This window comes from Lepus europaeus, chromosome 7, assembly GCF_033115175.1.
Source record: "Lepus europaeus isolate LE1 chromosome 7, mLepTim1.pri, whole genome shotgun sequence".
In the NCBI taxonomy this organism is placed as follows: domain Eukaryota; kingdom Metazoa; phylum Chordata; class Mammalia; order Lagomorpha; family Leporidae; genus Lepus; species Lepus europaeus.
The window spans coordinates 89,665,864-89,679,419 of NC_084833.1; the positions used below are offsets into that span (position 1 = coordinate 89,665,864).

At 38.0% G+C, this 13,556-nt stretch overlaps 1 protein-coding gene across 3 annotated transcripts in view; it reads left to right on the plus strand.

Annotated features, from left to right (window-relative positions):
* ARHGAP42 (Rho GTPase activating protein 42) overlaps positions 1 to 13,556 on the plus strand; it is a 303,520-nt gene that overhangs the window by 269,769 nt on the left and 20,195 nt on the right. For all 3 annotated transcript variants that reach the window (XM_062196912.1, XM_062196913.1, XM_062196914.1), the window contains 7 exons: positions 813 to 897; positions 1,547 to 1,605; positions 4,013 to 4,118; positions 10,025 to 10,184; positions 10,456 to 10,600; positions 11,828 to 12,208; positions 12,593 to 12,749. In XM_062196912.1, coding sequence (XP_062052896.1) covers positions 813 to 897; positions 1,547 to 1,605; positions 4,013 to 4,118; positions 10,025 to 10,184; positions 10,456 to 10,600; positions 11,828 to 12,208; positions 12,593 to 12,749 — 1,093 coding nt within the window. The remainder of the gene's footprint in view (positions 1 to 812; positions 898 to 1,546; positions 1,606 to 4,012; positions 4,119 to 10,024; positions 10,185 to 10,455; positions 10,601 to 11,827; positions 12,209 to 12,592; positions 12,750 to 13,556) is intronic.

Below are 13,556 nucleotides of genomic sequence, written 5' to 3' on the forward strand. Positions count from 1 at the left end.
TGCAGAGGCTCACACACTTGGGCCATCCTCCACTGCTTTCCCTTCACATTAGCAGGGAGCTGGATCAGAAGTGGAGCAGCCAGGACTCAAACTGGTGCTCATATGGGATGTCAGTGCTGTAGGCCAGGGCTTTAACCTGCTGTGCCACAGTGCCAGCCCCTTGTATTTTTATAGGTAATCCAAAATACAGGATTTTTGTTTTTTTGAGATGTAAACAATTGCTCATCTTGGAATTCACGTTTCTGTTCAGTTTTTAATGCTTGATTTTAATAAACAAACAATCAGAATTTCTGGGAGTATTTTTTGACTTTTCCTCAGGTACCCTTGAGTGTGCTAGAGAAACTGTAAAATGCAATTGATATTGAGTTACATTACCTGACTTAGACTCCCCGCTCAGCCACTTCAGAGCTCTGTGACCTTGCGTAGTTTGCTCAACTTCTCTGTGTCTTACCATCCTCTTTTGTAAGTTGAGGGTAATGATAGTACCTGCCTCTTGAGGCTGTATGGATTAAATGTGTTAATCCATGTAGAGCACGTTAGAAGTATGCCAGGCACATGTTCAGCAGCCTGTCGTGCTAGCCATTAGCAGGAATTTGATTTAAGAGACTACTGTTCCTCCAGATATTTTCAAGGTAGTATCAGGGTAAGTTTCTCCAAAGCTCACAAAAACAACAATCCTAATGTTAACTCTTTTCACATCCTAAGAAATGGATACCCCTGCTTTTGTCCTGTTTATGTTTGTATCCATTTTCACAATGGCACAAGTAGTATTTTGAATTATGTAGTTTAAACATCTTGTTTATTCTTTACAGCTCCAAAATCACCTCCTGATATCGACATTGATATTGAATTGTGGGACAATAAGACAATAACAAGTGGGCTGAAAAACTACCTCAGGTGAGGAAAATTTGCCTGCCGGTCCTCCAGACGTGAAACGGCAGTCACTTTCTTGGGCAGGAGCTGTCAGGTTTCGTGAGCCTGTGCACTCACGCCTTGCTCCTTCACTCAGTTCCTTTCCAGGAGGTGAAATGGCACAAGATGGTAACACTAACAGTTACTGCTCTGGAACTTGTTCTTGATTTTTCCAATAATGACCTCAAAGGCTGCAACATTTCATAAATACGAAATTACATGAAATTCGTATGTGAGGTATCTGTGTACTTTTAATTACAAATTGAAATGGAAAGTTGTTTTGCTTCAAATTTTTTGTTTTAAATACCTCCTCCCCCCATCTGAACGAGGTTTTCTTACTGAGTGTAGTTCTCACAAAGTGAAAACATTATCTCCCCTTTTCAGTCAGTTGTGGCAAGAAGTGCAAAGGGACATGGGTGTCTGACACCTGTATTCTGGGACTACCTGGAGCCCTCTTTCCAGAACTCCATCATACTACCTGATCACCCTGTTATCTTATATGTTTGTTTGTTTTTAATTGACAAATAATCATGCAGTTCTTAAAGAAGCAGTGGAAGTTACAGGGGACTAGAAAGAAACTGCCACTGTACAGTATGTACAGAACTGTACAGTATGCTTTGCCTTTCTGTTACAGGTGCCTTGCAGAACCGCTGATGACTTACAAGTTACACAAAGACTTTATTGTTGCTGTTAGTAAGTACACTTTCATTAGATGCTTATAATTGTTATAGTTGGATGCTGCATTACCTAGACCTCAAAGTTCAAATCATCTAGTTGACATTTTTTACATATTGTTTAAAGAATCACTATTGTGGTGCTTCCTGGCTTACAGCATGATTTGTAAGCCAAAAGAAATTGTGGAATTAATTAAATATTTGGTTATTTAATAAGGTCTCATTGGGATGACAGTTTGGTGTAATTAGAAAGAGCTATGAGGAATTATTTACATTTTATGTACTTGAGTGATGAAGAGCAGTTTCATAAGAAAGCACTTTGTGGTTAAATGAACAAGACTACAAACATGCACAGTTGATTTTGCCACTACACATGCTTATGTGCCTTGTTCCTAAATCTGGAGAACAAGAGTCACATATTTTGGAAAATCACTTCCCTCAGTCCCATTTCCCTTATATTGCATTTATTTGTGGTGATCACATAAATATGACATTGGTTTAGATCTCGGGCTACTATAATGTGCTGTGAATAGATACATTTAATTGAAAACTTAGAGGGCTTGGGTGTGGGGCCAGTGAGAAATGTATAACCTAGAAGTTAGTACAAGGTACTTTTAACCCATTGAGACTAAAGCGCCAGATTGCTATCTGAGTCCCATCACTACAGTGTGTAACAATTAGTAGTGGGCATTTCATTGTTAACTTGTATGAGGTGTGGCTCTATGAAGAGTGTTTTTCACAATTCAAGAAAGCAATTGGTTGCATTGTTTTATATTGCAGTGTCACAGGAAATGCCTGCTGATAAACAGTGTCAGATAAAGTTGAATGATCTTGATTTTCAGTCCGGTATTCTGGTAGACTTTATGATCTCTTAACACCTGCACTACCTGACTTTCTCCTGAAAGTACTCTGCTGTACATTCCCAGAGACAGAAATCTACCTTTGTAAGATGGATGGAACCTGAGAAAACACATCCTCTGTCCTCTCATTTTATTGATGAGAGAATCACAACCAGGGATAGACAAGTGACTTGTCCAAGCACAGCAGTAAATTTATGGCCAAGCCAGTTTTTTTGACTCTTGACCTAGAACTCTTTCATACAGAAGTATTATTTTATAACAAATGCCTTAAACCATTTGCCTAAATGGCTAAAGTTTAGTTAGTTAAATGGCTACAATGAGCTGGTTGTTTTGAGACAATTTTTTTGGTCACAGTTGTTCTTGTATTGGCTTTTTTTATTGTATTGGCTTTTATTATTCAGTATCATGATTTTACAATATGGATATATGTGTATGAATTCCCCTTTTGTCTGAGTCAACAATGGCCCTATTTACTATCTAGTAATACTAAGTTGATAAAATTAGGCTGTTTGGTTTCAAGTAACAAAATCTAACATAGTTAAGAAGAGAATGATATTGAAGACCTTAAGAGGTATCCCACAGAGTTCAGATGTTCCAAGAGCCTGCATCCTGGAGCTGCTAACTTGAGAGCTGACATTTTGGTTTGTTTGAAGGGTCTCTCATCTCTGTTCTTTGCTGTATTGCTGTATCACTCTCACCGCTCTTCCCAGCCGTAGTTACCTGAGGATGCTGTGGTCACCCTCACTTTGGTTTTATATGGCCTGCCTTTTCACAGATCCAGCAGACAGATCAGAGTTTTGGAGTTAGATGTCTTCATCTCAGCTGCTTGGGAGAGAGTCGATCTCTAGCCCCTACCCAGATAGCTTGGCCCAGAAGACATGGTGGTCCCATAATTTAAATCTATGGGTTATAATTAAGTCTTTCTGTAGAAAGTACATAGCAAGATGGGCAGCCACCCCAGAATTTGTTCACTATAAAGAGCAGGTTAGATTTCTCATTCCAGACCATTTGAAGTTTCTCTATCTGACATATCAACATGTCAGCTTTTGCCTTGCAAACTTGCCTAGTCTTAGATAGTTTCTCACATTTCAGATCTACCACTGTCAGTGTGGGCTTAAACTCTTGGGCCTGTACTTGCATGGTAATGCTGACATCTCAGGAAAGTCACTGTCTATTGTCTTTGAGTGTAGATAATAAGGAAAGAAATGCTGGCTTCCTGTGTTCACACAGCATTGGATACCTGGAAGGTCTCTATGTAATAATGTGTATACTTGACCTGGAAAATTAGGCAGGCTAATCAGTTGCAGTGATCATTCACACTGTTAAAGATTGAATTTATCCTTGGATAGCAAAAACCAAGCAGTTGGTGAGTTATAGTGCATATCTATCCTCCACTGAACTGAGTTTCTTTGGCTTCTCTAATTCTTAACTTCATGACCAATGATAACTATACTCAACCTTTGTAACTCGTAGGAAATTACAATGATCATAAGATCACTAATACTTATATGCACATTTGAATGCAATTAAAAACCTGAGCATTTGTAACCTTTCTTTATTTAACAGAATCTGATGACCAAAACTACAGGGTGGAGGCTGTTCATGCGTTGGTGCACAAATTGCCGGAGAAAAACAGAGAGATGCTGGACATCTTGATAAAGCACCTAGTCAAGTAATTCTCTAGCTTCTATTGTTCATTTAACTATTTGTTCATCTGTTGAAGTTAAGCTTGTTTGTGTCTTTTTAAAGCATATGATAGTGCCATAATACCACTATTGTAATCAGAATCTATTGAATGTTCTTATTTTAAGATAAATCTTTATGTAGTTTCTGTGTACCTGTATTTGTTTCTAATATGCAAGTGACTTCATCATTTGCAGCCCATAAACTAATGAGAAAACACTTAAATGTCAACCTAAAAATGTGTTGAGGGGTATATTTTTATAAAAAAAATTTTAAGATGTGTTAACAATAAGAGATTATGAAAGCCGGTACTGTTTAATACTAAAATCAACAGATTCCCCAAGCCAAACTTAATCTAATGTTAGATTCCTTCTCTGGATTCAGTTTCTCTTGGTCTCTGGCTTTGCTGCTAATTTATCCATGCATATAAAAATCGCTCTCTGTTGATAAACAGGCCTTGTGTGCATTAGAGTTCTCTATAAAAGCAATTTGTGTGTGTATGTGTGTGTAAAGATTGATTGATTTTTTTTAAGGAAGTGGCTCACATCATTATGGAGGTGGGTAAGTCCAAACTGAAGGGTATACTGGCAAGCTAGAGCCCCAGAGAAGAGTTGATGTTGAAGCTTGAATCCAAAAATAATCTGGAGAAAAAATTCCTTCTTCCTCAAAAGGATTTTGTTGGTTTGTTTATTTATTTATTTATTCATTTGTAAGACCTTCAACTGATTGGATGCGACATACTGACATTATATAGGTTAATCTGTTCTAGTTAAAGCCTACTATTTCAATATTATTTTAATCTAAAAATACCTTTATAGAAATAGCTAGAATAACATTTGACCAAATATCTGGGTACTGTGGCCTACCCAATTTGATATGTACAGTTAATCACCATAGATATATATTATATCTATGATGATATATCTGTTCTCTCTAGAGATGAAAACATACATACACATACACTTAATCCGGAAATTTTTTTGACATACTACTGGAAATAAAAGCCTAAATTCTAAATTTAAAATTTTAAAATTGCTTGAGTTATTTAACAGCACATTTACTATTTTCATAGAGACATTTTCCATTTAATGCGTACCATGATTCATAATAAAATCATTAATCCAGTTTTGCTATAAAAAGTAATCCATTTATTCTCATTTAAGGCTTACACATTGAAATAGTGCTGGGGGCCAGTGTTATGGCATAGCCAGCTAAGCCGTTGCCTGTGACACTAGTTCCCATATGAATGCTGGTTCCAGTCCTGCTGCTCCACTTCAGATCCAGCTCTCTGTTATGTGCCTGGGAAAGCAGAGGAAGATGGCCTAAGTGCTTGAGCCCTTGCTCCCAGGTGGAAGACCTGGATGAAGTGCCTGGCTCCTGGCTTTGGCCTGGCTCAGCCCCAGCCATTGTGGCCATTTGGGAAGTGAACCAGCAGATGGAAGATCTCTTTCTCTCTGTCTCCCTCTGTTTCTAAATCTGCCTTTCAAATGAATTTTTTAAAAAGTAGATCATTTTTTAAAATAGAGAACAGTGCCGCCTAAACATGATAAGTCTCATCTTAACTCGCAGATTTTCCGATAATATGAGTCTCTCTTCCATGCACACATACCCTCCCCCACCACTTAAAATAACAAGGAAATCCACTATGAACAATCTCACTTAAAGTTTAGCACTTCTCGTAGGTAGTGTTTCACTGTGCTTGATAGGATTAGCTTAGGGAACGCCTCTTGAAATTTAAATACCTTATTTGTTAAGTATTCTCTTGCTAGTATTCAAACTAATTTTTTCACAAAGTCTTTTAAAATGTACTTTCAGAAGCCACAAGAGTGTCACATACAACTTTTTTGCTTAATTACCCAGAATGTTAATGTAGCACAAACTTCACTTTAATGTGACCCTGCATGGCTTTGGCACTGGCAGGAGCAGGGAGGAGTGTCTGGCCACTAAGCCTGCTTAACCACCAGCCCTGTCTCCTTTCCTGAGTCTACAAAAGGTCAAGCCCCACTGGTGAGCAGAGGATGTGGAAAGTGTGCTCAAACCATCACTAACGTATTTATGAAAACTGAAACAACAGATAGACCTTTTGATCCTTGAAACTTAATGTAGTAGAAAAAGGAGAATTTTAGTGTCATTTGTAAATAATGTTTTAGAGACACTTAACTATCCATTAGAAGATAGAACATTTAAGAAAATTATTATATAATTTTCTTTGAAAGCAAAGAAAAAACTGAAGTAGATTTCTACTAAATGAAAATATTTGTATTTTGTGTATGGCTATTGTCTAGTGCTGTCAAAGTCATACCAGATTTATGTTTTTTAATTCCATAATATTCAGGTGATCAAAATCCTTAACTCAATGAAAATGTGAAATTAAATAAAACTCTTAGTTTTCTGTTTAGAGAGCCTTCCTGGGAGCAAGTGATATTGCCTCATTGGAGGTGATATTTGAGTACTCTGTTATTAGAAGCATATGTAATTAGTAACTTTTTCTATTCAATTGATCTTTTATCATTATATTTTATCTTTTTCTCAGATACAGTTTAAAAATCTGTTTTGTGTGTTATTAGTTTAGCCACTTGAGCTTTTTTATGGGTGCTGTTTGCATGATATATCTTACATCCTTTTAATTTCAATCTATTTGTACTTTTAAACAAAACTGTATTTACAGTAGAAAGCCTATGGGTGGATTTTTTTTTAATCTAGGCTGATAATCTTTGTCTTTTAGTGATATTGTTTGTTCCATTCACATTTAATGTTGTAATTGATATAGTTAAACCTATGCCTGCCATGTTTTATTCCATTTTCTGTATGCATTGTTCTTTGTTCTGTTCCACCTTGACTGCTTTCCTTTCTTAGTGGTTCTTCTAGGGATTACCATATGTATCCTAATAGAATCTACTTCTTGTTCCTACTGCTTAATTCAAGAGAGTTGCAGAAACACTATTATTTTCTAGTTTTATGTCTTTCCTTTCAAAAAAAGATTTTATTTATTTATTTATTTGAAGGTAGAGTTATAGACAGTAAAAGGGAGAGACAAAAAGAGGTCTTCTGTCTACTGGTTCACTCCGCTAATAGTCTCAATGGCCAGAACTGAGCTGATCTGTAGCCAGGAGCCAGGAGCCTCTTCCAGGTTTCTTATGCAGGTGCTGGGGCCCAAGCACTTGGAGCATCTTCTCCTGTTTTCCCAGGCCATAGCAAAGAGCTAGACTGGAAGAGGAACAACCAGGACACAAACCAATGTGCCCATATGGAATGCTGGTGCCACAGGTGGAGGCTTAGTCTGCTATAGGCCACACTGCCAGCCTCTTCTTTCTTCTTTTTGTGCTATGTTTATATTCATGTTACATCTGTATGTTACAAACTCACCAATTCATTGTTATGATTATGCCTTTATGTATTTTGTCTTCCTAAAATTTTTATTCATATAATATATTTCATGTATTTCATGGATGCAATTCTGAAGATAACCATACTCACTACCCTTCCTCCCTCTCAAACCACCCTCCTTCTTTCTTTTTTTCTTTCCTTCAATTTTTGCAATAACCTTTTTTTTTTGTATTTCATATATACAGCTTTAAGATCATAGTGGTATTTTCTGTCATATCCTCGCTTCTTCCCTCACTTCCACCCTTACTTCTTTTCTTATTTTCTTTCAGTTCTTACAATTTTCTTTATAATCACAAGATTAACCCTCCACCAAACAAAGAATTCCACAAGTAGTAACTAGAAAAGCCACTGTTCCTCAGTAGTATGGAGAAAAGCTATAATTTTAATGCTCCTTCAAGAAGCTAAGAGATGAAAGAAGAATAGGCATATTGTTATAGAGTTTGATGTATTAACTTTCTTCTTCACCATTTCCTGGCCTTTTCCTTTGTTCCTGTCAATTTGAGTTAACATCTAGTATATTTTCTTATTCCAGTGCAGGCTTGCTCTCACCTACTTACCTTGTATGATTATTGTCAAATATATTATATTTGTGTATATTATCAACCGAACAATACAGGGGACTATAAAAGTCAAGTAGCCTAGCAGAAAGAAAGTCCACTGAAGAGAAAGTCATCATCAGAGTAATTTCATTTTCTGTGCAATGTAATCATCAACTCTCCATATTGAAACACACTGTTTTTTTATTTAAAATTTATTCCTAATAAGCATAATATTAATCATATTCCCTTTATTTGCATTATAGAAATGAGTATATTTTAGCAACAGTGCCTAAAGCCAATTTGATTTCAGTGGAGAATATTATTATGAGATTGTATCTTATTTTAATTTAATTCATTATTTCTTTTAATTCTCTCAGAAACCCTGTGATGCTTGTTATACTCAATTTACTGATGAGGAAACTGATTCCTAGAGATACTAAGTAACTCGACTGAGCTCACCCAACTTACAAGTAACGGATCCAAGTTTGGATCCAGACAGGCTCACTGCCTTTACATACAGTTTTCCTTAGTAGATTGTCTAATACATATTAAGCAATTAGTATATCGTGTTTGTTTATAGTAAAAGGAAACTTGCAATACAGCTGTTACTCAGAGCACCTTCCTGGTTAGGATCCTCTTGGACATAAGAAGGAAATTCAGTTAATGTGACAGTCTGCTTTTCCTGTCCTGTGTCAAGAGTGGTGAATCATCTAGAATCCTCAGTTTCCCATAAAATATTTTGGTTGTAGCTTGCAGTGAGTAATACATATTCAGTCAAACATAAGCATAATCTTGTATTGTACACCTTCTTAAAAGTTTATAATCTAGGCTCTTTTTTTTTTCGTTTTTAAGTCAGCAATGATGTTATCATATCTCCTTGTCCCTCCATTTGCCTAGCACAGTGTCTGACGTTAGAGAAGCACTCAAGGAAGTTTTAGATGGATGGGTGGATCAGTGGATGGATGGGGGTATGTGGAAGGAAGAATGAGAGGGAGATAGAAGCCTTTGACTTACATTTAGAAGACCTGAACTAAAACAGCATCTTAGTACAGGCATTTTGCACAGCTGCTGAGATGCTTGTTGGCATGCCTGCATACCGTATCAGAGTGCCTAAGCTTAAGTCCACTCTTGACTTGAACTCCCAATTCCAGCTTCCTGCTAGCAGGCACCCCGGGAGGCAGCAGGTGATAGTTCAAGTAGTCGAGTCCCTGATATCCATCGATTCCCATGTGGGGGGCTTGGATTGGTTCCCAGTTCACCCTCCCTAGCCACTGAGGGCATTTGGGGAGTAAATCAGCAGATGAGAACTAACACACACAGACTCTCTCGCTCTCTCTCTCTGTCTCAGTCCCCCTCATCCCTGTCTCAATCTCTCTCTCTCTCTGTTTCTCTGCCTCTCAAACAAATAAATATATTTTTAAAAATAAGCAAAAGAAATAGCACCTCTAATAGCACCCTACTTTGCCATGACCTCAAGTTCATCACTTTTACTTTAGGAGCTTCTAGGGTTTTTGTTTTTCAAATGCAAATGACAGGGATAACTGACCTGCATTAAAGTTTAAATGCAATAATATGTATGCCTGACAACAGGTTCTTAATAATGTTTGATGAGTCAGAATATAATTACAGCCAACCTATTCTTACCCATCTATTCTAAAGGAAGCATAGCACCATAGAAAACAGCAAATAACTGGTCATCCTTTTAGGGTAATTGTGTTTAATTTAAGAAAGCAAAATTTCTTTCCATTGGTGGGTAAGCCTAAGTATCTTTTAGTTCATTTGTGTTAATGTTAACTTTCTACATCTCTTTGGAATATTCCACCTACTCGTGCCAATTGGCAGTGGCTAAAAGTGACTGGGAAAATGAACCTTTAATAGCATGTTTAGCATTTCTAATCTAAGAAATTTGATAGAAGAGAATGCTTTAGGAAACAATGGAACTTAAAGATTTTTTTTCTTTATGTACAAGAGTATCACTACACAGCCAACAAAATCTCATGACTGTCTCAAATCTCGGTGTCATATTTGGACCAACTCTGATGAGAGCACAGGAAGAAACTGTGGCTGCCATGATGAATATTAAGTTTCAGAATATTGTCGTTGAAATTCTGATAGAGCACTATGAAAAGGTAGGCTCAGTTTTCATGTACAAGTGACAGATCCTAAGTTCTTCCCAAAAATCCTTCAGATAATTTTTTTTTCCTTTCCTGCTACATCATTTGTTTGTCAAGGTTTTCTCCACTAGCATTTATGTGGTCATTACTCATATTCAGAGAACACTTTTTTTATTAAGCATCTCTTGCAGCTCTAAGATTAATTAATAACTCTCAAAACTTATTTTTCAATGGAAATGGCAGATGCACCCCTTTGTTGACCTCAGTCCATTTTTCCTCTATGCAGATTTTTCATACTGCCCCAGACCCAAGCATTCCGCTCCCTCAGCCTCAGTCTCGGTCTGGATCCCGGAGGACGCGAGCAATCTGCTTGTCCACAGGCTCCCGGAAGCCCAGGGGCAGGTATACCCCCTGCCTGGCAGAACCCGACAGTAAGTGTGCCCGGCCACGGGGAGATGCTTTCTTCATTCTTTCACTCAGGCTTAGCTCACGTTATAGGAATAAGGTAGAACTAGGAATTGTTCTTTCCTCAACACGCCCTCTTCTAACATTTCTATGTTCTCATACTTGTGAGGTTCTATGGACAAGCAAATTCATTATTGGCTACAAAAGGGGAAAAATAGTTTCTTCAATGCCCTTTTTTCTGTAGTTGTGAATAAGTACATCGGGTGCTTCTTGGTAGCAGGTTTTGTGCTTTTGTCACGGTGGTAGGGAAGAAAGCAAGAAGAAGTCTAACTGAAGCAATCATTTTCTTTCTTCCTTTCACATTATGTTCTTAAAGCATCATCTCTTGGGTATCAAAGTGTCTGAGAAAGAAAAGAAATAAAAAGAAAACTGACACTACACATTATCACTAAGTCATTCTGAACCAAGCCCCAAAATGATGCGGGTCTCAGCTTGGAGCCATAGCATACATTAAACTGTAGTGATTCTCATTTTATGTTGTATCCCTCCCAAGTTCCCAACTTTTTCCCAAAGATAATATTTAACAGAATATACAGTCTAGTGATTTTTAATTTAGATATATTTGAATGTATTATTACTCTTTCTTTGGTTTTTACTTATACTTTTCTTTTAGGAACATTAAAAAATAAACTTAATTAAATAACCAATTTCTTGTGTTGCTATATTCTTGGCAGAAAAAGAAAAAAAAATCCTCCCTTTGAAAACTCTGAGCAGCTTGTAATTTGCTGCTGATATTTAATGGTGCTTTTGAATGAGGGAGAACTCAAGTACATTGTAACTCAGAAACACCTATGATCAGTGGAGCAAAAGAAGGCAGAGATATGTCTTTAGTATACCTTCTTCCATTGATTTCTTGTAATATCACAAATGACTGACTTCTCTTGCCTCTAAGTCCTGTTTCAGAAACAAATATTACCTGAATTCAGCCAGCTCACTAATGCTTTAAGAAATACAGTTATTACATAGGGGCAGTTAGTTCACATGTATGTCTAAAATCTTCCTAGAATAGTATTGAAAAATACATTGACCAAGGTCGGATGCCGATGTTCAGTGCTGAGGACAGTTCTGCACACGCAGGAAAGGCCTGCGCGCCAGTGGGATCAGGTAGCCACATGGTAAGCTGAAAGCGGAAGGTTTTCTGGTAGCACCACTAGCTACTGGTAACTACCGCTGTTTCTCCTGCTCTGCCTCAGGTGACTCCTATAGCAGCAGCCCAGACAGCACACCCATGGGTAGCATTGAGTCACTCTCCTCTCACTCCTCTGAACAAAATAGCACTACCAAGTCAGCTTCCTGCCAGCCCCGGGAGAAGTCTGGAGGCATCCCCTGGATTGCAACCCCATCGTCTTCCAATGGACAGAAAAGCCTTGGGCTCTGGACAACCAGTCCTGAGTCAAGTTCTAGAGAAGATGCAACCAAAACAGACGCAGAGTCAGACGGACAGAGCGTCGCCTCGGTCGCTAGCCCAGGGGACACCTCACCACCCATAGACCTCGTCAAGAAAGGGCCGTACGGACTCTCAGGGCTGAAGAGAGCCTCTGCGTCCTCCCTCAGATCCATCTCCGTGGCTGAAGGTAAGCTGGAGTGGGGCTTGTGCCAGATGCCATTGTCTCAGTGTCACTCGCTGGATGACTCAGCATGACTAGGCAGGGATAAAGTTAATGCTGAAGAAACTAGTGATGCTTATCTGTTTGTTCCTGAGCTTGGGTTTTAAAACTTCTGTGTGCTCTGACATTTTTCCTAAGTCTTTCCATCCCTGTGAGGTGATGTCTGTAATTACTGTAGATTTTGATCTCCTTGAGTGATGGGCTGCTGTGCTCCAAGAACATTCTGTTCCTTCCCATTTAGGCGCAGAGAAAAATGCTTCCTTTTGTTATGCACATGTACTGTGGTGTTGCTATTATTTTGTCTAATAGCATCTTACCTATTTCTTTGGGTTTTTTTTTTTTTTTTTAAAGGAAACAAGAGCTACAGTGGATCCGTTCAAAGCTTAACTTCTATAGGTTCCAAAGAGTCACCCAAAGCCACACCAAACCCAGACTTGCCTCCAAAAATGTGCAGGAGGTTAAGGCTAGACACTGCATCAAGCAATGGCTATCAGCGACCTGGCTCAGTGTAAGTGAGAAAGAGTTTGTATTTGTTGCCTCCCAGAGATGCAGAAGGGTTGAGTGTGTTCTAAAGAACGCTTAAGAGTCCCACTGTGGAATGCCTCATCTGTAGAGTGGGTACAGCCAGCTTCTGTAGGACTTGATTGATATTCTGAAGTGTGATGTTACAGGAAGGTTGCAATAGGCTTAGGATGCATAAACAGACTCATGAGGTGGCACTTTAATCACAGTCACTTTGTCTGGCATTAGCCATATGGCTTAATGTAAGGGCATGACTCTGCCTCTGCTTCTCTGTATCTCTGCCTTGCAAATAAATAAATAAATCTTAAAAAAAAATACACACAACTAATTTTTTTAAAAGTTCATGCGGAAATGGAATTAAAATTATGAGTTTATTTTGGTGCACATTTTTAATGCTATGTGGACAAAGTATTATGAAAAAGACTATGTAAAACTTTCAAAACTATTTTTTCACTAAAATGAACTCATGCTTTTACTTCCATTTCTTCCACAAACTCATTGTAGTACCTTCACAGAATGTATAAACCCTGTTTTAGAGATGATGATAATAGATGCTTAGAAAGTTTGAGAAATTAGTGTACATCTACTCAGCTAACATGTGACAGACTTGAGTCCAACCAAGATTTCTCTAGCTTCCGTTCTGTGCTCTTCCTGTTACATCATGTGCATTTTTAATGTGATGGTATTACTGACATGTTATTCATTATAAGTCCAGTAAGGCATTTTACTATGGCTGTTTCTCTGACAAGAACGTTTTGGTAGCAGAGTGTGTTCACCATCTATCATCTCTCTT